The 27209-nt window shown below is 55.4% G+C and overlaps 1 protein-coding gene across 1 annotated transcript; it reads left to right on the top strand.

Moving 5' to 3' along the window:
• Positions 1-1116: 1116 nt before the first annotated feature.
• Spint2 (serine peptidase inhibitor, Kunitz type 2) lies at positions 1117-27209 on the top strand. Its single transcript, XM_051162816.1, has 6 exons — positions 1117-1253; positions 23836-23895; positions 24677-24730; positions 25225-25386; positions 25544-25582; positions 27040-27209. The coding sequence occupies exons 1-6, from the start codon at positions 1148-1150 to the stop codon at positions 27204-27206; spliced, it is 588 nt and encodes a 195-aa protein (XP_051018773.1). The 5' UTR covers positions 1117-1147; the 3' UTR covers positions 27207-27209.

Here is a 27209-nt window from a genome sequence, read left to right as displayed (position 1 = left end):
CCCCCGCCCGCATGCGCCCTTTCAGCTCTGCTGACATTCACCTCTTTATAACCGTGTTTGCCTTTCTGTACAGGGCCCAGGGAAACCCGCTGTTTTAGGGGATTTTCCACCCTTCCTGGCTGGCAGTCGCACTGAACAGGGAACCTGTGTGGGCGCCCGTCATGGCCGGGTTTTCACTGTCCCAACCCCTGCTCGCTCACCCCCAGGATTTCCCCATCGCATTCCTGATCACCCTCCCCCACCCCTCAGCTTCCGCATCGCTACTCCGGGCTGCTCCGGGCTGACGACACACAAGCCAGCCTGGCCTGGCCACGGCTGAACCGGGACATTTGGTTACGGCTCAGACAACGTTGAGTTTAGACGGGATCACTCCCTAGGCCGAGCAGAATGCCACAGGTTTCCAAAAAGTGGGTGTCCCCTGTCCATGGCAGCTCACAACTGTCTGTAATTCCAGTTCCGAGGGGTCCGACACCCCGACACTAATGCACATAAAAAGAACATTAAATTAAAAAAAGAAAAGAAAAAGAAAGTGGGTGTCTCTTTGCCACAGTCCCAGCGCACAAGGGCGTCCAGCCAATGTCCACTCCTCCACCCGCAGGACCGGTTGTGGGCGGGGCCAGCGCCGGCCACGCCTCCTTCCGCGGGCCGGGGGCGGTGCCAGGTGAAGGCCCCGCCCCCAGAGAGGCGGCTCAGGTGCGGGCACTCGGCGCCTGCGCAGTGTCCCGGCCCCGCCCCGCCAGGTGCGCCCCACCCCGAGCCGGTTGCCATCGTCCGCCATTCGCAGTTGCGCACCCCTCTTCCCAGCCCCCCGAATCCCGGCCGCCTGGAGGTGTGCAGGCCTTCCACGTCGCGCGGGGCGGGGAAGAGCCGCCGAGTGGAGTGCCGCCCGCCGTCCAGGGTCGGGGTTGGGAGCCCGCGGAAGAAGAGGGGGCTTTCCGTGGCGGGGTATCCCGGCGCCCCCAAGTCCTCCCCCCGGGGCGCAGCCGCACCTGGGCGCGTGGGCCTCCGCTGCGCGTGCGCGGCCGTGGGCTCCCCCTCCACACCCGCCTCCCGCACCTGCTCGCGGGACACCTCCTCCCACCCCCACCCCCAACGGCCGGCGGCTCGAGGCCTTGGCGCGCGGCGCGGGCAGCAGCAGCAGCAGGTCATGGCGCAGCAGTGTGAGCCGCGGCGGAGCCGGGCGCTCCTGGCCCTGCTGGTTTCTCTCCTCCTCTCCGGGGCCGAGGCGGCCGGCAGAGACCTGGACATCCACGGTGAGGGCCAGGGGGAGGAGGGGATGGAGGAGGCCGCAGCTGAAGGGGGACAAAAGTAGGGGCCGGGCGCGCGGCGGGGGCGGGGGTCGGGCCGGGGGAGAGGCTCCTTGGAGATGGTGAAGGGTGGAGCCACAGCTGCAGGTGGAGGGGAGGGCTGGGAAGGTTGGGGGGGGGCACTGCAGGTGGAGGGGAGGGCTGGAAAGGTGGGGGGCACTGCAGGTGGAGGGGAGGGCTGGGAAGGTTGGGGGGGCACTGCAGGTGGAGGCGAGGGCTGGGAAGGTTGGGGGGCACTGCAGGTGGAGGCGAGGGCTGGGAAGGTTGGGGGGCACTGCAGGTGGAGGGGAGGGCTGGAAAGGTGGGGGGCACTGCAGGTGGAGGGGATTGGAAAAGTTGAGGACACATGAGGGGTGGAAGGGTTGGGTGAGGAGGAGAGCGGGGAGATGAGGGGTATTAATCCAGGAAGGCGTGGTGCCCGCTGGTCTGTCCTGTGGCAGGAAGTGGGCCAGGAGCTCCACGGAGCGGAAATTGGATGGCCAAAGGAAGCCAGCCCCGAGAAGGTGGGGATTTGTTTGGGTGACCTGTTGGCACCTTTGGGTACAGGGAGAAAGAAAGAAAAAAACTCTCTTAAAACACCTGTTGTAGAGCCGGGCGGTAGTGACGCACACCTTTAATCCCAGCACTTGGGAGGCAGAGGCAGGCGGATTACTGTGAGTTCGAGGCCAGCCTGGTCTACAAAGTGAGTCTAGGACAGCCAGGGCTACACAGAGAAACGTGTCTACAAAAACAAAAACAAAGCCAGGCGGTGGTGGCGCACGCCTTTAATCCCAGCACTCGGGAGGCAAAGGCAGGTGGATCCTGTGAGTTCGAGGCCAGCCTGGTCTACAAAGTGAGTCTAGGACAGCCAGGGCTACACAGAGAAACGTGTCTACAAAAACAAAAACAAAGCCAGGCAGTGGTGGCGCACGCCTTTAATCCCAGCACTCGGGAGGCAGAGGCAGGTGGATCCTGTGAGTTCGAGGCCAGCCTGGTCTACAAAGCGAGTCCAGCACAGCCAAGGCTACACAGAGAAACCCTGTCTCAAAAAAAAAAAAAAAACACCAAAAACAAAAACAAAAAGGCACCTGTTGTTAGGATGTAGGGCAACAGCCTCCGTGATGTCCTAAGGAAGACCGAGAAGCAGCTGTGGCGGAAGGGAGGGGCTTTGCCAGAGTGCCTGTCCGGGCGGGGAGCGCCTGGTCAGAGAGTGGCTGGTGTTGGCACGAGGCAGCTGGGGTTTGCTTCTTCCAGCAGTTTTGTTACAGCTTTTAAGGGCTTCCGCCAAGCGCTAGGCAGCTTTGAAAAGATACCTGTGGAAAAGATTCATGGATTGAGCAAACACACTGAGTGCCCGGCCAGTTGTCAGGACAGTGAGGACGGGCACTGGCCCTGGTGACAGTGGCTGCTGACTCAGACAAGACAGGTTAAGACAAGTTCCTGCCTTCACAGAGCGTGGATTTCCAGTGGGAGAGACCGAGAGCGAACACCTAAATGCAGAGTACTCACTGAAGGTTAGATGACTCAGTGGTGGCAGCAGAGTGCCAGGACGGTTCAGGGCACTAAGCTCAGGAGGGTTGCTGAGGAGGGTGACATCAGTTCTGAGGTGGCAGCTGTACCAAGACCTTGGGACCAGTGTCTTAGGGGAGTAGTGGAGAGCTAAAGCCTGGGTCGGTTGAACAAGGGCAGGACTGCCCCCCCCCCCCCCCCCGCACGCTGGAACAGAAGTGAGAAGGTGGGTGGGTGCTGAGGAAAGTAGCCACATGGCCTGTCACTGGTCAGCCTGCTGGGTGAAAGAGAAAGCAGCAAGTGTGGCAGCCAGGCCGTCCCTTACGGTGGCTTCTGAGGAATGGTTCATTCCTGGGTCTAAGACCAGACAAAAAGAATTATTGGGAATGCCAGCGGCCTGTGGAAGGTCTGGGCTCAGGTGCAGACACTGCGTCGCCGTGAACCTGTAGCCACCTGGCCCCTGACTGCATCTGGGTTATGGCCTTTCTGAGCTGCACGGCGTCTAAGCCTGTGACCTCCCTGATGCGGCGGTGATGCCATGGGCCTTCGGAAGGCCACACCATAGTAATTGCTGAGACCAGGTCCTGCTTCCTTTTTTGTCCTCAGTGGCCTCCGGGGAACACTGCAGCTGGGTGACCTGCTGACCTTTTTGAAGTACTGCAGTCTGGCTGGGTGACCTGCTGCCCTCACTTATCTCAAGTACTGTTGGTTTCAAAGTTCCAACAGCTTGCTCTGAGGCGGGAGGCGCTTTTGATAGGGTTTTTTTTGGGGGGGACAGGAGGGTGGGGGGGATGTTGGCTTGGTGGGTTGCTTTGGTTTTCTCAGCAAGCAAAGCCATGCACTCAGGTGAGGTGTTTCTCTGGCACATTGCAGCTGTACAGTGCTACCAAAGGGACGTGATGATGAGAGGCTGCTCGTGGGATTTTATTTTCACCAAAGGTTGAGACGCAACAGATGGCTAGAGTCGCGGGGCTGGAGAAAAGACCTAGAACACTGGGTAGAATGGACGGTACACATAGGTGATGGGACTGGTTTCTGAAGAAATCTAAATGTCAGTGTTAACCGAGAGGTGACGTGTAGGGCAGGGTCATTGGAGAGACAGAACAAGGTGCCTTTGTCTGAGTGGAAATCCCCACATGTAAGCACAGCCCGAGGCGAGGTCAGCCATGAACACACAAGGTGGGCAGCCAGCCTTCTGCTCTTGATTGTTTTGCCACGAGAGATTTGGGGAGGGTGGAGGGAGAATGGTCTGGAAGCAGGGGCCCATAGATTCTGCTTAGAGAAAGGGGGTGAAGGCTCATAGGGGACCAGAAGACATTAGCTTTGTAGACCAGGCTGGCTTCGAACTCACAGCCTCTGCTTCCCTGAGTGCTGGGAGTAAGGGCATGCGCCACCTCGTCTGTTTCCTACTCAGCGTTCTTGTAGACGATCCAGACTCAGTTCCCAGTAAGCACGTGATGCCTCACAGCCACTCCTTACCTCTGTTCCAAGTATCAAGTGTGCACATGATTATATACACATCCAGGCCAGCGCTGATATACATAAAGTCTTAGGGTTTGTGTTTTTTTTCTCTCTCAAATTTGCTCTTTCTGGTTTTTTTTTTTTTTTTTTGCTTTGTTTTGTTTTTATCGTCGTTGTTTTGAATCAGGGTTTCTCTGTGTAGCCCTCACTATCCTGGAAGCTGCTCTGTGGACCAGGCTGGCCTTGATTTGAACTCATAGAGACCCACCTGCCTCTGCCGAGTGTTGGGATTAAAGGCGTGCGCCACCACCACTGTGGCTTAACTTTTTTTTAAGGCTCAGAAAAGAGAGTGAAGAAAGGAGAGGGTGTTGGGCTTAGACACAGATGAGGCCGTGCCGAGGGAGTGGTGATTGATGTTTTGTGGTCTGGCAGTGCCAGTGTTGGTGGCTGAGGGCGGTGGGAAGGGCGTGGCGGCTACACTATTGCTCAGGCCAGGCAAGAGGGGGACAGCCGGTCCTGCACCTGGTGTTTCTGTCTCTCACTCAGGGATGATCTCAGTGTCCATGGAGACGGACCTCAGGCGGCCTTCACAACCTATGGTGATCATAGGGGAGTTCATCATGTTAAAATGCTTAATTTGGGGGTGTTGCCTGAAAGTATGAAGGTCTGACAGAACCCGAGTAAACACAGGCCTGAGTTCCTATCACATGGCGCCATGGGCCAAAGCCAGGAGGAGCCTTTATAAAACAGGACGACACTCTTTCCAAGTCTGTGTCGCTCGTCCCGGCCTGCTCCTGTGTGTGGGTTGTGGGTGTGTCGCAGGAGGGTAAAAGGAGGGTCCTTATGGGGACAGTGTTTGTGGAGCCAGCACCTCACGGCCTCCTTCCCAGGTGCTCTACTTTCTTAGGATTTAGGTGATAGACCCTGATATTTATTTATTTATTTATTTATTTATTTATTTATTTATTTATTTATTTTGGGTTTTTTGAGACAGGGTTTCTCTGTGTAGCTCTGGCTGTCCTGGACTTGCTTTGTAGACCAGGCTAGCCTTGAACTCACAGAGATCCACCTGCCTCTGCCTCCCGAGTGCTGGGATTAAAGGCATGCGCCACCACTGCCCGGCTTGACCCTGATTTTTAAAAGGCCCCGAATTTTATTTTATTTTATTAGTTATTTTAGGGCTAGGGGTTTAACTTACAGTCTCCCAGATGCTAGGCAGGCACCTTGTCTTTGTTTTTTTCTTTGTTTTTAAGGTTTTTCAAGACAAGGTTTCTGTGTGTAGCCTTGGCTGTCCTGGACTCTCATTGTAGACCAGGCTGGCCTCGAACTCAAAGCAATCTGCCTGCCTCTGCCTCCCGAGTGCTGGGATTAAAGGTGTGCGCCACCATACTGGGCCATAATTTTGATCATTATTACAAGGTCAGCTAACATGATTTTCCCAAGTTGGAAATTCCTTTAAGAGTCTTCAGTTCAGTTCAGTTCCCGCTGCCGGGAATGGTTAGCCTCACCTTGGCATCAGTGCTGTTAACGGGTACTTGACTTGGCTTCTTTGTTGGTGGTTCTTGGGAATTTCCATTGGCGCTGAGCCCAGCAGCATTCTTTCCTGAGCTTTCCACTGACTTTCAAGCAAGGTTCAGCTTCCATTAGCCTCCTGGGTTAGTTACAGCTTCCCCAGCACCTAAAGTGCGAGGTGCACGCTCCACCAGCTTCTCTGCTGGAGCTGAGGTGCATCTGGGCACAGAGGAGGGCGTGTCCTGCTGGTGGGCAGGCTCTTTGAAATACTTAACCAGTTTAGCTGACATACTTACTAAGCACCTGCTAAGTACTAGGTGCCAGTTTACATTTCCAAATAGAACAGCGAACAAAACAGGCTGGGGAGACGGCCAAGTCAGTGCAGAGCTGTGCACAAGCACGAAGCCTCCCCAGCACACGAGGCAGAGCCAGGTGTTGTCGAGTACGCCTGTAGTCACAGTGGGCAAGGAGGACAGGCTGGGCGTGGCGGTCTTTCCTTTCAGTCTCAAAACCGGGAGGCTGAGGCAGATGGTTCTCCTGAGTTCCAGGCCAGCCTATCAGGGCCAGGTAGTCTGAAAAAAAGAAAGAAAAAGAGAAGCGAGCTCATGGGTTGGAGACCTCTGACTGTTGCACACACATGAACGTGGTCATATGCCACGGAGAGAAAAGAGGGTCTTAGAAACAAACGGCGTCTCTCCTTGCAGGTTACTGCAGTGGGCTGTGGAGGTGTGGACGGAGGGGAGGGTGGAATCCCCAGTCCTGTTTAGTGCTGGGTGTCAGGCAACAGTGGGTGTGAGTGGTCGTTGGCATTAAGCTGATGTAGATCTAAATATTTTATATCTAAAAGGCTAAAATTGTATAACCATAACACCAAAGTTTTATGACCCTTTAAGTTGGATTGGTCATTATAAATGTTCTCTCCTTATAAATACCCAGGGGATATCTTAAAGCTTCTGAGTTAGCCCTCTAGGGCCTGGGGTGGGGGTGAGTAGGTTTGTCCTGGAAATAACCGTTGAGACACATCAGCTACCCAGCTAACCAAAACAAGTGGCTTTGTAGATCTGTAGAACACACAGCCACGTGTGGCGGCACACGCCTACTCCCAGCTCTTAGGAGGCAGAGGCAGGTGACTCTCAGAGCTGGAGGCCTGCTTGCTGTGCGAAGGGAGTTCCAGGCCAGCCAAGCTACACAGTGCGAAAGGGCTGAGTATAAAGTGCATGTCATTACTGTGAGTTCGAGGCCAGCCTGGTCTACAAAGCAAGTCTAGGACAGCCAAGGCTACACAGAGAAACCCTGTCTCAAAAACCCAAAATAAATAAATATATAAAAAAAAAGTTCATGTCAAGTTTAGAACTTCAGGGTCAGAACATTGTTTTGGGAGACGGGAAGAGCAAGGACCACGTGGGCCCAGCAGTTTGAGACACTGGGCAAAACAAAAACAAATCAGCCGCACAAGGCCAGGTATGGCAGAGGCAGAAGATCAGGAGTTCAAGGAGGTTAGCCTTGGCTACATGGAGTACCAGGCTAGCCTGACATATCTTAGTCTCAATAGACAATAGTGCTGTCGCTTTGTTTTGAGACAGGGCTTCTCTGTGCAGCGCTGGCTGTTGTGGTCACTCTGGACCAGGCTGGTCTCAAACTCAGATCCTCCTGCCTCTGCCTACCAAGTGCTGGGACTAAAGGCTGCGCCACCACTCCCAGCTTAAGTCTTATTCCCCAGTTCCTGAGGTCTCTGCCTCCCAGCTCCTTATCTGCACCCTGTCCCTGTGCAGGCGAGGACCAGGCCTGGAGACGTTGCTGTTGCTTTGTGAGAACTCCCAGGGGAGAGTGGTGCCTCTTACAGTTCGGTCCTGTTTGGCTGGAGGCTGTTTTGCCTTCATCTTTCCCTGTGGGTGGTGGGTGGCTGCTTTGTTGAGTTTTAGTTGAGAGCTGCTTTTTTTTTTTTTTTTTTTTTTTTTTTTTTTTTTTTTTTGCCAAATAGCAGTAGTCCTGAGTTGGCCCCGGGATGTATTGGACTCAGAGAGCTGCACAGGCTCCCCAATATTTTAAACATTTATAACTAACCCATGGCATCTAAGGTGTCACTACATACCATACCAGGAGTCTCCATTTGCTTTGTTTGCTTTTAGACAGTGAATGGACAAGGCAGCAGAATGCATCTCTGAAGAGGAAGCTGACTGACTTTCTGCTTTGTGAAGATAGCTCGAGGGTCATGGTGCAGGGCTGCAGGTGGAGGCTCTGGTGGGAGGGTGCGAGCCTCAAGCTTGGAGCCTTGGGTTCCATCCACAGTGCATGCATGTGAACCCGCTGCGTGGCTCTGGCCTGGGATCCCAGCGCTCTGCAGTGGGGGTGACGGTGAAAGACAAGGAAGAGTTGTAGGCCAGGCCAGCCTGCATTTCCTGAGACCTGGTCTCAAACCAAGGCGTGAAGCCGGAAGCTAGGTGAAGGCCATCACAGGCCAGCTCTGCCAGTGAGCTGCCAAGAAACACTTTGATACTTAGCAGACCCAGTGCAGGTGTAAATCACACAGGCAGCCTCTGTCCCCGGCAGCCGGTTATATTGGTTATAATGTCCTCACAGCACAGAGGGGCACAGCAGCCAGACTTCTGCTTCATCCGCAAAGCGTCTAAACACCGCGGGGTGCGTGTTGCACTGTAATGCCCGTACCGGCGGCTTTGAACCTAGTAAGGTAAAGCGAGTCACCTGCCTCGGCCATTGTGCCCTGCTGCTATTTGTTTTAGCCAGGCTTAACTCAGAGAAAGAGGGCTGGCCACACCGAAGACTGTGAGGCTTTTTGTCCATGCCCAGTGAGCGCTACGGAACTGTGTTCCCGACTGCCAGGGAGACGGAGGCAGGGGAATCAAAGTTTAGCCTTGGCTACAGAGAGGCATGAGGCCCTTCCTCAAACACCGGGGAGGGCTGGGGTGTGGCTCAGAGGTGGAGCCATTGCCCAGCATGTGTGAGGCAGTGCTCACTCTCAGCACTGTCTTAACGTTTATTCTTCCATTACATTTAAACGTTTTGAAATGTTATTTAGTTTATGTGTGTGGATGTTTTGCCTTCATGCGGGTCTGTGCGCCACGCATGCACCTGGTGCCCTTGAGGCAAAAGCAGGTGGTGTCACATCGCTGGGTACCCTGCTACCACTACCACTTGAGTCTGGGTCCTATAAAAAAGTAGCCAGTGCTCTAAAGCCCTGAACTATCTCTAGCCTCTCACTAAAGTTGTGAGTGTGGTGTGCACGTGCTCACATGTACATGCATGCCAGAGCACAGCCCACAGGAACCCCTCCTTCCCATGGGTGGGCTCAGGCGTGGTGGTGAGCACACTTCCCCAACTGAGCCTCCATAGCGCCTGTCCACTCTTTCCCCTGCCTGTGTTGTGTTGCTCCTCCCTGCTGAGAATGAGGAAGTAACTAGGGAGGTCAGGACACTGGCAGGAAACCAGCCTCTCTGGGGCAGCATGCGTGAGTTCACTGCTAGCTTTTTCCTTGCAGGGCTCTCTGTGTTCCCTGCTTCGGCCTAAGGGTTCCTACTGTTGGGGCGCTCCCTTGTACCTCATATGGCTTATGATAAGCCCTTTGAGTGATTTTAATAGTTTTTCTTGTGTCTTTTTGTTTGATTTTTGAGATAGTTTATCCATGTAGTCCCTGGCTGTCCTGGAACTCACTTTGTAGACCAGGCTGGCCTCAGACTCACAGAGATCCAACTACCTCTGACTCCCGGGTGCTGGCTTTAAAGGCGTGCACCACGAGGCCTGCCCCATAAGTCAATTTCTAATGGAAAGATTTAAGAAAACAAAAAGGACCAGGATTGGTGTCAGCTCTCCTGTAAATCCCAGCAGGAGGGGAGGCCAGCGGGGCCACTGGTCACAGTGTCAAACTAAACAGAAAGGTTTATCATCCACCACCCACGTCAAAACCCTTTATTTTAAGTGGACGCTGGGGTGATGGCTGACCCGCTAAGAGCGTTGGCAGCTTTTCTACAGACCCTGGGTTCAGTTCCCTGCGCTCATGTGGCAGCTCACAACCATGAGTAATGCTGGTTTCAAGGGATCCTATGTCCTCTTCCTGCTTTGGGGGTACGAGTGTGCACATGATGGACAGACATACACACAAGATAATATTTTTAAAAAGTAATAAGACAAGCCCTGGTGCAGATGGCAGGTTCTTGTGTTCAGGTGCTCAGGAGCTGGGAGTCTCTGCACCATCCGCCTGATATTGTGAGCCTAGAAAAATCAGAGCCGGGGTGCAGTTGCCTAGTGTACAGGGGGGCCTGGGTCAGAGCCGGGGTACAGTAGCCTAGTGTACAGGGGGGCTTGGGTCAGAGCCGGGGTACAGTAGCCTAGTGTACAGGGGCCTGGGTCAGAGCTGGGGTGCAGTTGCTTAGTGTACAGGGGGGCTTGGGTCAGAGCTGGGGTACAGTAGCCTAGTGTACAGGGGCCTGGGTCAGAGCTGGGGTACAGTAGCCTAGTGTACAGGGGCCTGGGTCAGAGCTGGGGTACAGTAGCCTAGTGTACAGGGGCCTGGGTCAGAGCTGGGGTACAGTAGCCTAGTGTACAGGGGCCTGGGTCAGAGCTGGGGTACAGTAGCCTAGTGTACAGGGGCCTGGGTCAGAGCTGGGGTACAGTAGCCTAGTGTACAGGGGCCTGGGTCAGAGCTGGGGTGCAGTTGCCTAGTGTACAGGGGACCTGGGTCAGAGCTGGGGTGCAGTTGCCTAGTGTACAGGGCCTGGGTCAGAGCTGGGGTGCAGTTGCCTAGTGTACAGGGGACCTGGGTCAGAGCTGGGGTGCAGTTGCCTAGTGTACAGGGGCCTGGGTCAGAGCTGGGGTGCAGTTGCCTAGTGTACAGGGGCCTGGGTCAGAGCTGGGGTGCAGTTGCCTAGTGTACAGGGGCCTGGGTCAGAGCTGGGGTGCAGTTGCCTAGTGTACAGGGGACCTGGGTCAGAGCTGGGGTGCAGTTGCCTAGTGTACAGGGGCCTGGGTCAGAGATGGGGTACAGTAGCCTAGTGTACAGGGGGGCCTGGGTCAGAGCTGGGGTGCAGTTGCCTAGTGTACAGGGGCCTGGGTCAGAGCCGGGGTGCAGTTGCCTAGTGTACAGGGGGGCCTGGGTCAGAGCTGGGGTGCAGTTGCCTAGTGTACAGGGGCCTGGGTCAGAGCTGGGGTGCAGTTGCCTAGTGTACAGGGGACCTGGGTCAGAGCTGGGGTGCAGTTGCCTAGTGTACAGGGGCCTGGGTCAGAGCTGGGGTGCAGTTGCCTAGTATACAGGGGCCTGGGTCAGAGCTGGGGTGCAGTTGCCTAGTGTACAGGGGACCTGGGTCAGAGCTGGGGTGCAGTTGCCTAGTGTACAGGGGCCTGGGTCAGAGATGGGGTACAGTAGCCTAGTGTACAAGGGGTCTGGGTCAGAGCTGGGGTGCAGTTGCTTAGTGTACAGGGGCCTGGGTCAGAGCTGGGGTGCAGTTGCTTAGTGTACAGGGGGGCCTGGGTCAGAGCTGGGGTACAGTAGCCTAGTGTACAGGGGCCTGGGTCAGAGCCGGGGTGCAGTTGCTTAGTGTACAGGGGCCTGGGTCAGAGCTGGGGTGCAGTTGCTTAGTGTACAGGGGCCTGGGTCAGAGATGGGGTACAGTAGCCTAGTGTACAGGGGCCTGGGTCAGAGCTGGGGTGCAGTTGCCTAGTGTACAGGGGCCTGGGTCAGAGCTGGGGTACAGTAGCCTAGTGTACAGGGGCCTGGGTCAGAGCTGGGGTGCAGTTGCTTAGTGTACAGGGGCCTGGGTCAGAGCTGGGGTGCAGTTGCCTAGTGTACAGGGGCCTGGGTCAGAGCTGGGGTGCAGTTGCTTAGTGTACAGGGGGGCCTGGGTCAGAGCTGGGGTGCAGTTGCTTAGTGTACAGGGGGGCCTGGGTCAGAGCTGGGGTGCAGTTGCCTAGTGTACAGGGGCCTGGGTCAGAGATGGGGTGCAGTTGCTTAGTGTACAGGGGCCTGGGTCAGAGATGGGGTACAGTAGCCTAGTGTACAGGGGCCTGGGTCAGAGATGGGGTGCAGTTGCTTAGTGTACAGGGGCCTGGGTCAGAGCTGGGGTACAGTAGCCTAGTGTACAGGGGCCTGGGTCAGAGCCGGGGTGCAGTTGCTTAGTGTACAGGGGACCTGGGTCAGAGCTGGGGTGCAGTTGCCTAGTGTACAGGGGCCTGGGTCAGAGATGGGGTGCAGTTGCCTAGTGTACAGGGGACCTGGGTCAGAGCTGGGGTGCAGTTGCTTAGTGTACAGGGGACCTGGGTCAGAGCTGGGGTGCAGTTGCCTAGTGTACAGGGGCCTGGGTCAGAGATGGGGTGCAGTTGCCTAGTGTACAGGGGCCTGGGTCAGAGCTGGGGTGCAGTTGCTTAGTGTACAGGGGACCTGGGTCAGAGCTGGGGTGCAGTTGCCTAGTGTACAGGGGCCTGGGTCAGAGATGGGGTACAGTAGCCTAGTGTACAGGGGCCTGGGTCAGAGCTAAGGTGCAGTTGCTTAGTGTACAGGGGCCTGGGTCAGAGCTGGGGTGCAGTTGTGTAGTGTACAGGGGCCTGGGTCAGAGCTGGGGTACAGTAGCCTAGTGTACAGGGGCCTGGGTCAGAGCCGGGGTGCAGTTGCTTAGTGTACAGGGGGGCCTGGGTCAGAGCTGGGGTGCAGTTGCTTAGTGTACAGGGGGGCCTGGGTCAGAGCTGGGGTGCAGTTGCCTAGTGTACAGGGGCCTGGGTCAGAGCTGGGGTGCAGTTGCCTAGTGTACAAGGGGGCCTGGGTCAGAGCTGGGGTGCAGTTGCCTAGTGTACAAGGGGGCCTGGGTCAGAGCTGGGGTGCAGTTGCCTAGTGTACAAGGGCCTGGGTCAGAGCTAAGGTGCAGTTGCTTAGTGTACAGGGGGGCCTGGGTCAGAGCTGGGGTGCAGTTGTGTAGTGTACAGGGGCCTGGGTCAGAGCTGGGGTACAGTAGCCTAGTGTACAGGGGCCTGGGTCAGAGCCAGGGTGCAGTTGCTTAGTGTACAGGGGGGCCTGGGTCAGAGCTGGGGTGCAGTTGCTTAGTGTACAGGGGGGCCTGGGTCAGAGCTGGGGTGCAGTTGCCTAGTGTACAGGGGCCTGGGTCAGAGCTGGGGTGCAGTTGCCTAGTGTACAAGGGGGCCTGGGTCAGAGCTGGGGTGCAGTTGCCTAGTGTACAAGGGGGCCTGGGTCAGAGCTGGGGTGCAGTTGCCTAGTGTACAAGGGGGCCTGGGTCAGAGCTAAGGTGCAGTTGCCTAGTGTACGGGGGGGGCCTGGGTCAGAGATGGGGTACAGTAGCCTAGTGTACAGGGGCCTGGGTCAGAGCTGGGGTGCAGTTGCCTAGTGTACAGGGGGGCCTGGGTCAGAGCTAAGGTGCAGTTGCCTAGTGTACGGGGGGGGGCCTGGGTCAGAGATGGGGTACAGTAGCCTAGTGTACAGGGGCCTGGGTCAGAGCTGGGGTGCAGTTGCTTAGTGTACAGGGGGGCCTGGGTCAGAGCTGGGGTGCAGTTGCGTAGTGTACAGGGGCCTGGGTCAGAGCCGGGGTACAGTAGCCTAGTGTACAGGGGGACCTGGGTCAGAGCTGGGGTACAGTAGCCTAGTGTACAGGGGCCTGGGTCAGAGCTGGGGTACAGTAGCCTAGTGTACAGGGGCCTGGGTCAGAGCCGGGGTGCAGTTGCTTAGTGTACAGGGGGGCCTGGGTCAGAGCTGGGGTGCAGTTGCCTAGTGTACAGGGGCCTGGGTCAGAGCTGGGGTGCAGTTGCCTAGTGTACAAGGGGGCCTGGGTCAGAGCTAAGGTGCAGTTGCCTAGTGTACGGGGGGGGGGGGGCCTGGGTCAGAGCTAAGGTGCAGTTGCCTAGTGTACAGGGGCCTGGGTCAGAGCTGGGGTGCAGTTGCTTAGTGTACAGGGGGGCCTGGGTCAGAGCTGGGGTGCAGTTGCCTAGTGTACAGGGGCCTGGGTCAGAGCTGGGGTGCAGTTGCCTAGTGTACGGGGACCTGGATTAAATTTCCAGTGCTGCAGAGTAAGAGAAAGAAGTGAGGGAAAGAGCTACTTTGGCTTCTTTGCCTTTCTCGCCTCCCTCCCCTCTCCCTCCTCCATCTCCCCTCTCCCTCCTCCATCTTCCCTCTCCCTCCTCCCCCTCCCTCCCCTCCCTCCTTTCCTTTTTGTTGTTGTTATTTGCCTTTATTTTATGTGCATTGGAGTTTTACCTGCATGTATGTGTGTGCGGGTGTCAGGTCTTGGAGTTCCGGTTGTGACCGGCCATAAAGGTGCTGGGAATTGAACCCCAGGCCTTTGGAAGAGCATCAGTGAGTGCTCTTAACTGCTGAGCCGCTCTGTGTCCTGCCCCCTCCCCCATCTGCCCCTTTGTTGCTTTTTGAGCCCTGTTCTCTGTAATCCTGGCTGACCTGGTAGGACTCATAGACCGACTGCCTCTGCCTCCTGAGTGCTGGGAGTAAAGGTGTGCAGCAGTACTGCCCTTTCATTAAGGTTGCTATCGTGTTTCTAAATTAAAAGGGGGGGGGATTCAAGTTAAAATACACTTGAGGGTGGAGATGGAAACCTCTAATCCCAGCACTTAGGAAGCAGAGGCAGGTGATCTCTGAGTTTGTGGTCAGCCAGGGCTATATTTGTAAAACTCTTACTTTAAAAAAAAACAAAAACAAAACCACCACTCTGCCTCCACTCCTCTGTCTGGACATTTGTTCCCCTCTCCTGGCACATGTGTGTCTATTTTTAACAATATTCCCTTATGTGGCTATCTCGGGATTGTTTTGCCGGCACAAACGTGTCAGAGGGACAGTTCAGCTGCTGTAAATCTGTGTGCGCTGAGGCCTGTGCGGCTGTGGTGGCCGGCGGCCTGCTCTGAGTGACCTCCATTTCCTTGCCTCTCATTTCCCCTCTGCTTTCCTTCCTCACTCTTCCTTCTCCAGTCCCTGCCCCTGCCCCGCCCTCAGCCCCCACCCCCCACCCCCACCCCAGTGCCCCCCATGCCCCCCATGCCCTGCAAGCTGAGTTAGAGCTGCTCACAAGGGCGCCCAGCTTAGGTCTGTTCTTGCTTTTGCTGCTGCCGTACACTGTCGGAGCTCTTGTAGTTTTTGTAGTTGTAACCTGATTACCTTTGAAGAGCACAGTTGAGCTTCGCTTGGCCTGGACTTTTGGTAAAGGATAAACTGAGGACTGGTGTGCTGAGGGCTGTAAACCTCCAAAGTCTGGGTTACGGTTCCTACCTTTCAACTTGCGTGGTGAGCAGCTTTTTCCTAAACACTCTTGAAAGAAGGAAGTGACAGATGGCTTTGATTGTTTTGTTTTTCGAGATGAGGTTTCTCTGTGTAGCCTTGGCTGTTGTGGGCTTGTTTTGTAACTCACAGAGATTTGCCTGCCTCTGCCTCCTGAGCGCTTTGTGTGGGTGATGGTGCACGTGAGTGGGGTCGGCACTAGCACACACCACACACTTGGACAAGTCAGTTCTCTCCTTCCACTGGGGTCAAACGCAGGTCCCCAGGCTGCCAGGGCACCGAGCCAGCTCACCGTCTTCCCGGCCCTGAATTGCACCTTGTAACAATGCCTGCCGCCACTCCCAAGTGCTGGGTGTACAGGCAGGTGTGTGCCACCACACCCAGCAGTTTGTTTTTGATTAGTTGAACAAAATCCAGAGAGCATTATGTTGTGATTTGGAAATGTATGAAGTTAAGTTAGAATGCACCTAAAACATTTGCTGTAACGCATACTGCCTTCCCTTTTCTCGTTGCCCAGGGCAGCCTGTGTGCTCTGATGATGACAGCTGCCTGACCGTGTTCTCCACAAAGCCTGCGGTAAAGGCGGTCTTCCACATGCCCGGGTTTTAATTACCAGCTTTCCTCAGGAATCTGAGGTTCTGCAGCAGAGGTCACATAGGAGCCTTCAGGGTCCATTAGCTGTGAGTGCCGCGGGTAGCGCAGCAGTCTCCCCCGCTGGCCCTTCACGCTGTGTGAGTTAACGGGTACCTGAGGAGGAGGTGCTGCTGCTGCGTGGTCGCTGGCGCTCCCCACTTGGCTAACATAGGCAGCAAAGCGTGTGGTGGCTCTGCCCCGCGTCCCTGTGATGACCTGTGTGACCGCGTACAGGAGTGGGCACTAGAACTCAGGGAACAAAACAAAACAAAATGCGCCAAGAAAGCAGTCGCCCTGCAAGCGAATGAAGATCCACCCTGTGAGGGAATGGCCGGGCCCACGCTGCCCCATCAGGGGCTGTGGCCACAGATCAGGGCTTGCAAAGGCTTCCTAGGAACCAGGAAGGCGCTGCAACCTCTGTGCGGAGGGGAGAGAAGGCAGCAGAGGTTTGTAGAGTGAGGCACCTCAGAGCCGGGGGTTGGCTGCTTGGTTGGTTTGTTTTAGATATGGCCTCAGTATGCCCTGGCTGTTCTAGAACTTGAGATCCACCTACCTGACGGAGAGCTGGGTGCTAGGAGTAAAGGCGTGTGCCACCATGCCCACCCTCACTCAGGCCAGGTACTGCTCACGGAGGAGAAAGGCCAGCAGGTAGGTCATGAGCTTCAGTTTAAAGTGCCTTCCAGTCTCAGTGTTGAGTGGGGTGTGGTCATGTGCAGCTGTAATCTAGCAGCCCATTGTCTGAGAAGAGATTGCAGGTCTATTTTGAAATTTTGTTTTGACACAGGGCATGGTGGTGCATTCCTATAATCCCAGCACTCGGGAGGCAAAGGCAGGTGGATCGCTGTGAGTTCGAGGCCAGCCTGGTCTACAGAGAGAGTTCAGGACAGCCAGGGCTATTGCACAGAGAGACTCTCCTGAAAAACCAAAGAAAGAAAGAAAGAAAAGAAAAAGGGAAAAAAAATTTTTTTTTTTTTAGATAAAGTTTGATTGGGTAGCAACTGTCAGATGGAGTCCAAACAGTAGGACCTTAACTTAAATGTTGTGTGTTTCAAAGTAGATTTGGGAGCTGGGGCTGTAGCTCGGTGGCAGAGCTTGGCTCACACGCCCTGGGCTTCACACGCCTGGGCTTCACACGCCTGGACTTCACACGCCTGGGCTTCACACGCCCTGGGCTTCACACCCCTGGGCTTCCTTCCCAGAAGGTGCACATCTTACGGGAGTGAACTAAATGGACATAAAACCATACATGAAGGAAGTTGGGTGCGTTGACAGCGCACTCGGGAGGCTGAGGCCCAGGTTCAAAGCCAGCCTGGGCTATGGCTCTGACTCGGCCTCAGAACAGAAGAGGCTGGGAGTAAGACTGCTGACTCCAGCCCCTGGGGAAGCGGGGAGAGGAGAGTCAGGGCTGACTGCTGAGGCACCTGGTCTGTGGTAGAGCACTTCCCTGACACGTGGGGCCCCAGGCTCTGCCCCAGAACCACAAGTGATAGTGCTGAGGAGCCGCACACTGCATTTCCTGCGCCTTTTCAGCATATTTGAAATATTCCTTAAGCAAACTTTCTCTACAGTAAGTACTCAGAGCTGTGGCTGTCTGAAAAATGCTAGGTCTGTCTTTTTAAGCCTATAACCCAGACTGGTAATGCTTAGGAGCCTAAACTTCCTGTGATGTTTTGTTAAAAGGTGACAGCAAGTGGTGCCTCATGTCTCCCAGCTCTTAGGAGGCTAAAAGTTCAAGACTAGCCTGGTCTACATAGAGTTCCAGGAAGCCAGGAAAGCTACACAGAGAAACCTGCCTTTAAAAAAAAAAGTGGTGGTAGATCTTTCCGTTTGGCAGAGTAGATGAAGTGATTGAGCCCCTGGCAGATTGTCTTGCTTAAAACTAGTGACCTGAAGAGCCAGGCGTGGTGGTTCACACGCCTTTAATCCCAGCACTCGGGAGGCAGAGGCAGGCGGATTGCTGTGAGTTCGAGGCCAGCCTGGCCTACAAAGTGAGTCCAGGACAGCCAGGGCTACACAGAGAAACCCTGTCTCGAAAAGCAAAACAAAACAAAACAAAAAAACAAAAACTAGTAACCTGAGAACCAGAGAAACCAGTTTCCTCTTGACAGCCCCAGACACCAGTGTGCGATTATAGCAGCCATGTTCTAGTGCCTGCCAAGTCAGGCTCTGTTCCCTTCTGCTCCTGCCTGGTTTTCATGGGGAGAGGCCTAGGAGGTTCCTCTGGCTAACCTGGGACTCAGTCTGAGTAGACTAGGCTGGGCTCTGATGCAAGGTCACCCTGGGGTCGCTTGGAATGTTTGGCCACCATGTCTGCTCAGCCTTCCTGCTTTTCTTACCTGTTTTGTAAGCAATAGAAATAACTTTGTGTTTTACATGGGCTGTACCTGTGATCCCAGTATTTGGCAAGCTGAGGCCACATACAAAGACCCTGCCCCTCCACATTTGTGTTTTGGCATGTGTGAGTATGCCAGTGGAGGGAAGGACTTGAGCTGCTGTGCATCGTGGGTAGAGTGCTTGCTTGTCTAGACCCTGGGCTTTTCCTCGGCACTCAAAAGAGGGAACCAACAAACTGAACCAGAGACTGGCCTTCCTTGATTGCCTGCAGATTGCCTGCAAACCAATTGTTTCTCTTTTTTCCTAGACAAGGTCTTGACACGGCCCTGGCACTGGCTGTGTAGAACAGGCTGCAGGCTGGCCTTAAACTCAACATGCGCTTGCCTCTGCTTCTGCGTGCTGGACCAAAGGTGGTGCCACAACTGAATAATGTTTCTGTCTTGTTGTTATTGAACAGTAAAAGCTCTGATTAAGAGGTAACTTGCTGAGGTTATGCCCAGCCACGTCCCATCAGCCTTGGCTAGCACGTCAGTGACCTCTTACCTGAAAGCAGAGACTTCTGATGAAGGGAGTCCGCCTTTGTGAGCCCTCGGTGTGGTCAAGGGCCCAAGGAGTGTTGGCTTCCAAGCAGCTGTTTTGTAATTCCGCACTGCCTGCAGGTGTGGTCAGTTCAGCAGCCTCAGAGGGGCCTTGTCCCAGCACCCGGGCTCTGAGCTCTCTTCTCCAAGCACCGTGTTCAGAAGTAAAGGGTGTGGCTTTGTGATCCTGTTTCCTTGTGGAGACGAAGTTGTTGTTGTTGTTGCTGTTGTTACATTTAATGTACGTGTGTGCTCTCAAAAGCTTGTCATAACGCTTGAGGTCAGAGGAAGAAAGAAAACTTTGGGGAGTGTGTTCTTCCACTGTGTAGGTCCCAGAGATCGAACTCAGGTTGTCTGGTTTGGCAGCAAGTGCTAAGCCATCCTGTCAGTGTTCTGGGTTTTTGTTTTGTTTTGTTTTTTGTTTTTTTGTTTTTTTCTGAGACAGGGTCTCTCTGTGTAGCCTTGGCTGTCCTGGACTCACTCTGTAGACCAGGCTGGCCTCAAACTCACAGTGATCCGACTGCCTCTGTGTCGTCCCAAGTGCAGGGATTAAAGGCATGCGCCACTACTCCTGGCTTTTACTTTGTTTTTTAAAGGTAATTTTTATAGCCAGACTAGCCTTGCATTCACTGTGTTGCTGAGTGAGATTTGTCTTAAAATCCTGATCTTCTGCCTCTACTTCTCAGGAGCTGGGGTTATGGGTGGTGCTGCACCACACTGTCCCTAAAACCACACAGAAAGCAGCACAGTCCCAGCTGGTGCCACCAGGACTCTGAGCTCAGCACAGCTTCTGTAGCACTATACCCTCAGGGTGCTTTCTGTAGGGACCCTGCCCGGGTGCTGCGGTCCCCCCCCCCGACTGTGTGGGTTGTGTGTGCTCTGGGCCTGTTGGTCCGTCCTGTGTTCTGTGATCTTTGGCGCATTGTCAGAAGTACCTGCTGCAAGTCTGTGGCAGCTGGTTCTGTCTTGCTGAGACAGATGCCTTGGGCCCTATACTGCCAACAGTTCTTTCTGGGTTTGGGAGATTTTTTTGCTTTGTTTTGTTCTAAGTTTGAGGTTGGATCTTAATTCCTAGGCTAGCCTTGAACTTTCCTTTGGTCCGTGCTCCAAGTAGGTAGGATTACGGGCCTGTGCCATGAACCTGGCTGGGGAGGACCTGCAGTTAGAGCCGTGGGGCCCACATGAGAGCCAGGGGTGGCAGCGCGCGTCAGTGACCCATGCTGGAGGAGGGCTGAGAACGACGCATGCCACGGCGTGCGGCCTTCGGGGGGCTCTGGGCGTTGCACTCGGGCCCTCAAGCTTGTGCAGCACTTTGACCCACTGAGCCACCTCCCTGTCCTGGAACCTTCCTTTTCTGTGCCTTACCCGAGATTTACTGGCATGTGTGGGGTTGCTGGCGGGGGAGTTGTTTTTCACAGTAGCAGTGTGTTGTGTCTGTAGATTGGTGTCTTGAGAGCTTCGGTTCCGTGTCCATCATCATAACAGTTTGGGAGGTAGAACAGCCCTGCCCTGCGTGCTGCCCATGGGTGTCTCCAGTGAAGACACGAGCACGCTGGAGAGCGACAAGGAGAGCCTGTGACGGTGCACGGCTCTGGGACAGCTGAGCGTGGGAGCTGTCATGTGGCTGCCACTGCACTGGCCTCTGGGCTGGGACAGGGAGGACAGGGTGGCACTGCAGAGGAAGACGGAGCCCTCCGGAACCACTCCTTTGAGTCAGGTGATTCCTTTGCCCTGCCACAGCCCCTGGCCAGCCTCCAGCAGTGCCTGCAGATGTGTCCAGCCGGATACTGGGCTTGGTGTTTTTCCCTTTGAAAGGAGTGGGGCACAAGTTGGGACTCCCAGGCCTGTGAGCTGGGTTGCCCTTTAGAGATGGGAAAGCAGAGGTAGGAAGCTCATCTGAGCTGCTAGGGTGTGAGTGTGGGTGGGTGTGTAGGCCTGGAACAAGCCTGGCAAGTGCTCTGCTGGCCGCACCCTCATCTGTGTGCATCTCTAGTGAGGACGAGTCAAGGGCAGAAGCCACCTGCAGGTGCAGCTGCATCAGGTGCTCTGGACTCTGTTGCCAGGTGATGTGTTCCTTTCCACATAAGGAAGCTGCACAGCATCAGCACCAGCTTTGGGAACAGGGCTAAAGGAACTGGCAGGCCCAGAGCACTTTGCTTCCCCTCTGGAAGGTCTTGAAGACCTCAGACTGTGTGTGTGTGTGTGTGTGTGTGAGAGAGAGAGAGAGAGTGAGACACACACACACACACACACCCTTCGACCCCGGGATTGTCTCCATCAACCCACATGGGTTCTGTTTTGTTTCAGAGTCTTGTGGAGTTTCGAAGGTAGTAGGGGGATGCCGGGCCTCCATCCCCCGGGGGTGGTCAATGCCTCTGCTGGGTCCTGTCAGCCGTTTGTGTATGGAGGCTGTGAGGGAAACAGCAACAACCACCAGAGCCAGGAGGAGTGTCTTGAGAAGTGTGCTGGTGTCACTGGTTAGACGAGTGTGGAGGCCTCGGGCTAATACAGCACTCAGGGTTGGCATGTCTTCCCTCAGCCCAGTGAGTTGGTCCCCGTGCCACACTGGTTTCACAGCAGGCTCCCAACTTCTTACCAGAGTCAACCCCCTGCCCGCTTCCTTCCTCCTCCTCGAGTGCCAGGACACCTCCTCAGGCATCTTCTGAAACAGGTGACCTGAGTTAACGCTGGGGTGTGTGCCCTGAAATCCATCCTGCTCCAGGCCTCAAGTAGCTTCAGCCTCACAGGTCAGACAAACCAGAGGACCTGGCGGAGAGCGCGGAGTCCCCATCCCGCCCTGTTGTTCCCAAGGCCCGCTGAGCTCCCACAGAAGTTTTGCACAGCCTTTGGGATGGCAAAGCCGTGACTGGTTGTGTGTGGACCCTCAGTGATGTCCACGGCTCTTGGTCTCCTCACTCTCAGAGTTGAGACAGCTGTGTTGAGGTTGCGAGACGGCATCAGCGGTGGCCTCTGGTCTGCTGCGGTAGGCGAGAATTTAGAAGGCGGGTGGACAGGAATTGATCTTAATTTAGGGTTTTGACCCATGGTTTTATTTGCTTGCTTGGTTTGTTTTACTCTATAGTCCAAGTCTGTGGCCCCCCACCTCTCAGGTGTCACCACCATGCCTGGCGAGGGTGCGATTTTAGGTGGTGCGGGCCAGTCCTTCACCTTTTGGGTGGTAGCTGGTATATCAGGAATCTGAGTGAAGAAAGTGGCGTGTCTGTGTGTTCTCCTCTGCTCCCTTTGCTGTGACCATCCTAGAGGGATGAAGTGACAAGGACATGAGCAGTGAGCGCAGGGCACTCGGTGTCCCCCTGCACAGGCTCAGAGCCTGACCCCAGCTGCCAGGGTCTGGGAGGGGTTTTGTGGCAGCTGGTTGTGTCTCTTGGCATTCTCAGGGGAAGAAGTCTGAAAGCAAACTAAAAACTCTTTGCCAGCCTGTCTTCTGGGCAGGCAAGTTCTGAGTGAGGCCAAGTGAGGAGGAGGAGGAGGGTGTGCGCGCGTAATGAGAGCCGGAGCCTCCCAGGGGGCCAGGCTGTCCCTGTCCCTGCCTTTGGTCCACGTGGGTAAGGCTTCTAGCAGATTGCCAGAAAGTGGCTTGAGAGCTGAGGTAGGAGGCAGATTGAGGGGAGCTGGGCGAGGCGACTGCTGAATGACATCAGGCCAAGCCAGCCCCAGGCCTCTCCACCCACTATCCTAATTTGTGCTGGAGACAAAATTTTGTCAGGTGCCAGGCACAGTATTACCCACTTAAGAGTTCCAGCTGTAAAATTGAGAGGTAGGAACAGGTGGGTTCCAGGAATTAAGAGACCATCCTGGCCAATGCAGCACGACCTTGTGTCAAAAAGAGAAATGCCCACACCCCACATAAAAACTGACCATTTCAGCTTGGCAGTAGTGGTGTGCACCTGTCATCCCAGCACTAGGGAGGCAGAGGCAGGGGGATCTCTGAGTTCCTAGACAGCCAGGGCTACACAGAAAAACCTGTCTCAAAAAACAGAAAAACTGACCACTTTGAAGTTTGTCACCCCTTCGAGACATGTTCTCTCGGCTGCGGCGGCTGACTGCTCTGACCGTCTCACCTCAGCCTGCTCAGTAGTTGGGCCTGTAGGTTTGTCATCTCACTGCCGTGTCTTCTCAACTATTCTAAGTGTGTGGGTCAGAAATATTAAATACATTGGCAGCCAGGCACGGTGGCGCACGCCTTTAACCCAGTACTCAGGGAGGCAGAGGCAGGCAGCTCCCTTGAGAGTTTGGGGTCATGGGGCTGGAGAGGTGGCGAGGCCAACCTGGTCTACAAAGTTGAGTCCAGGACCGCCAAGGCTACACAGACCAAGCAACAAAAAATAATGCCTTTGAAAATTCTAGATAAACAAACCAGGTGTGCGGGTTCATGACCTTAACCTGCTAGAGGACGGTTTACACGTCTGAGGCCAGTCTGAGTGACAGGGTGCGAGGAACCCTGCCTCAAAAAGTGAAAACAAGGATCTAGAGAAATGGCTTAGAAGAGCACTAGTTGGAGGCTGGAGAGGTAGGCAGCTCAGAGGTTAAGAGCACTGGCTGCTCCTCCAGAGGTCCTGAGTTCAATTCCCAGCAACCACATGGTGGCTCACAACCATCTACAGTGAGATCTGGCGCCCTCTTCTGGCCTGCAGGTGTACATGCAGGCAGAGCACTGTATAAATAATAATTTTTTTTCTTTAAAAGAGTGCTGGCCAGGGGTGGTGGCGCACACCTTTAATCCCAGCACTCGGGAGGCAGAAACAGGCGGATCACTGTAAGTTCAAGGCCAGCCTGGTCAAAAAAAAAGTTAAGAGTGCTTACTGCTCTTACAGAGGACCAGGGTTGAATTCTCAGCCCCCAATCAGGCAACTCCCAACTGCCTGTGACCCCAATCAATTCCTCGCTCCAGTACCCTGTATCCACTTCCGACATCTGTAGGCCGGTGACGCGCACAAAAACATGCTTATACGGCATACACACAGAGGTGGTGTTGGTTTTGTTTTTTTGAGACAGGGTTTCTCTGTGTCACCCTGGCTGTCCTGGACTCACTTTGTAGACCCGGCTGGCCTCGAACTCACAGAGATCCACCTGGCTCTGCCTCCCAAGTGCTGGGATTACAGGCGTGCGCCACCACTGCCCGGCTCCAGTTCCTCATCTCTAAGTGGAGAAGCTTCTCGTGGCCCTCATGCACCACAGGGCTCCACAGACAGAAGAAATGAGGGTTGGCTGTGACACGTGGGGCCCACTTGACGGTTTTCTTTTCTGGTTTTTTTTTCCCTCACAGAGAGCACCATTGACAGTGTGGCCAGGAACAGGAATGGAGCCGACTCTTCTGTCCTGAGCGGTGAGTTCATAAAGTCCCAGGTTGTGTGAAGGCTGCCCAGGTGGTAACCGTGAAGGGAGGCTGAGAGCTGCTGCGTGCAGAGCCACCAGGCTCTACCCAGGGTTCAGCCCCGCCGCCCTCCATCCGGAGCTTGTGTCATAACTCTGTGGAGCTGGCAGTGGCCGCCCTGCCCCTCTTTTGTGCTTAGGGGACCTGCCGCAGGGGCCGGGTGAGTGGATCCTTGGGGTTAGGCCACAGGCCAGGGGCTCAGCAAGACCTGCCCTTCCACAGAGGGGGCCACTGTATACCCCTGATAGGAACAACACTCCCCCCCACCCCAGCAGGCAGTCCCATGCACTACTGTCCGGGCCCTGTCCCTCCCATCTCTGACCCCAGAGCCCATGGGGGAGGTCTGTGGCTTCTGGGGCTCACCTGGCTTAACAGTTGTTCCAGACCCTTGCTGACTGTTCAGGGCCCTACATGGTCACTCTTATTCTCAGCCTATTTCTGAAGGAAATTATCCCAGTAGAATAAAAGTGTCTCGGTGCTTCAGAAAGTGAACAAAGCTATCTTCTTGAGCACCTCAGAAACGAGGCTGAGAATAGTTTCCATAGTAACCACAGAGGCAGCAGGAGTCCCACACACCCAGTGTTGAGTGTGTCCTGTACTCCAGAGGCCGCTAGGACCAAGGGATACGTCACCCCTTAAAGGTGGCGCTGTCGTGCGTCCTCCGTGGGGCCCTTACAGTCAGCCCCACTAGGCCGGCGGTCCTGTGTCCCCCAACCAGATCTCTGTGTTGCAGGTCCCAGACAGCAGGATTCTGAGGACCTCTCTGGCGAGATCTTGAGCTATGAAGGTACGACGTCCTTCTGTGAGCGGGAATTGAGTTCACTGCAGGAGCTGGCCGCGGGAAGGCAGGGGGGACATGCCCTTCCAGGATTTACCTTCCACCATTATCACCAGCTCTGTGGCTGTAGACAGGAGCCATGCCCTGTGCCTAATCTCTATGAGTAAAGTGAGGGTCCCAGGACAGGTCCGAGGGCAGCATGATGACAGAATCCCTGGAAATGAAGGCCGCCCTCCCCCACTCCCAGAGGTGTGCAACTGAAATCCCAGCACTTGGGGTAGGAGGGTTGCCATGGGTCCAAGACCACAGTTTCCTACCAAGACACAGGCACCAGAAAAAGAAACTGTAAAGCTGGTGTCAATGGGCTGGGCTGGCTGTGTGTGACCCACAGGACGCACACTGAGCAGACAGCGCTGGCACTGTCCATCGCTCAGCTGTCTTTGTTCTCCTCCTCTTGACCCCGCTACTCTGTCCTCCTGAGACTCCCTTGCTCCTGCTTGCAGAATACTGTGTCCCGAAGGCGGTCACGGGGCCCTGCCGGGCAGCCTTCCCTCGCTGGTACTACGACCAGGAGAAGAGCTCCTGCGACAGGTTCATCTTTGGCGGGTGCCACGGCAACAAGAACAACCACCTCTCCCAGGAGGAGTGCATGCAGCGCTGCTCGGGCAAGTCAGCGGCTCTTCCCTTGTTCCTCTCCCTAAGACCAGGCCTTTGGAAATGTCCACCAGAGCTCCTGCGGAGAGCCCTGGTGTTTGGGAGGCAGGGGCCACCTTGGGATGGAGAGCATGGTAGGCTGACCTCGGCATTTTCCGTTCTCTGTAGGCAAGCAGATGCATCCTGTTCTGACGCCTGGGACAAAAGGTAAGTGGCCTCGGCCTTCTCCTCCTCCCTCCCCACCCCCACGCCCCCGCCGCAGTGGCTCTCCTGGACTGACTGGATTCTGCCCACTAGTGTTTCCTGCCTTGCTTACAGCATTGTTTCTCACTGGAATGTTGTTGTGGCAGAGGGCTGTGTCTGTGAAAATGGTGAGGCAGCCTGGAACGTGTGGACGTTGGCGCTACAGTAAACGCTGTGCACAGGTGTAGAGTCAGGGATTCCCTAGGCAGACTGCCTGGGCTGCAGGGGGTGCCTGGCAGGCAGGCCTGTCCTGTGCAGTTCACTCACAAGGCTGAGGGTTCAGAGGGAGCCCAACTGCTCTGAGGTGTGAAGAGATGGTCAGGGGTGTCAGGACACAGGCACAGTGGCCAGCCTGGCCTGCTGAGGAGGCCCTGTGTCCTCCCTCTTATGTTCCTGCGCCTGTGTGGATGGTGAGGTGAGCGCTATCCTGTGGACTTGCCAGGCTGGTTTGGCCTCTTTCCTTTTTCCCTGTAAAGGAGCCCAGACAGGCCTGCGCGTCCACCTCAGCTAGAAGTCGCATCTGGTTCTCAGGGCTGGGCTGGAAGGGTGCCAGGCCTGGAGGGCTGGCTGTGGGTGGAGTTGGGCAGGGGATAGCCAGCGGAGGAGGGGAGCCAGGTGACCGTCGCAGGCAGTCACCTGAGATTAGGCCCCACCTGGAAAGGAAGCATCTTAACTGACCAGTAGGGCAGCCACGGTTACTCACCCGCAATTAGAAGCCCTGGGCTCCCTCCCAGCTCTGCTTGGCACACCCTCACCAGCAGACCTTATTGCCAGGCGGCCACTACGGGGACTCATCTCTTTTGTTACCACTAGGAATTTAAGGCCAGACTCACCAGCTAGGACATTTAAAGTCAGCCTTGGCCACCTGAGAACTTACCTCAAAACAGAACAAAACCAGGCTGCTGAGACAGCTCAGCAGGCAACAAGCCTTGCCCCCAAGTCCGACTGCCGAGTTCCCACCCACATGGTGCCCCACAGCCATCTGTAACTCTGGTTACGGAAACCCAAAGCCCTCTTTTGGCCTCCTCAGGCACCGTGCGGTGTCCAGACACACATGCAGGCAAAACACACACACACACAAAATTTAAAGATGAAGTGCAAGCTGGTGCGGGATGCAGAGGCAGGTGGATTGCTGTGAGTGCGAGGGCAGCCTGGTCTACGAAGCGCGTCCAGGACAACCAAGGCTACACAGAGAGACCCTGTCTCAAAATTGTGGTTTTTTAAGCACAGTTTTTTAAAAACTAAGGCATAAAAGCCATTGCGTGTGTGTGGCGTTGGGGCGACGACCCTGGCAGGCAGTCTGTCCAGATCCCCAGGTTGAGGAGGACAGCTGGTCCTCGGTCTAGGTGCACCTGGGCTACTGTGCACTGAATCTCCCTGCTGCCCTCTGCCCCTTGCCTCACCTGTCCCTCTGTCCTTAGCTGTGGTCCTGGTGGGGCTGTTCCTGATGGTGCTGATCCTTCTCCTGGGAGCCTCTGTGGTTTGCCTGGTGCGTGTGGCGCGCAGGAGGCAGGAGCGCGCGCTCCGGACCGTTTGGAGCACTGGAGATGACAAGGAGCAGCTGGTGAAGAACACTTACGTCATGTGAAAT

The sequence above is a fragment of the Acomys russatus genome, chromosome 19, assembly GCF_903995435.1.
Source record: "Acomys russatus chromosome 19, mAcoRus1.1, whole genome shotgun sequence".
Lineage (NCBI taxonomy): Eukaryota > Metazoa > Chordata > Mammalia > Rodentia > Muridae > Acomys > Acomys russatus.
Note: the sequence above shows the minus strand (reverse complement) of the source record. Positions and strands in the feature narration are given on the sequence as shown.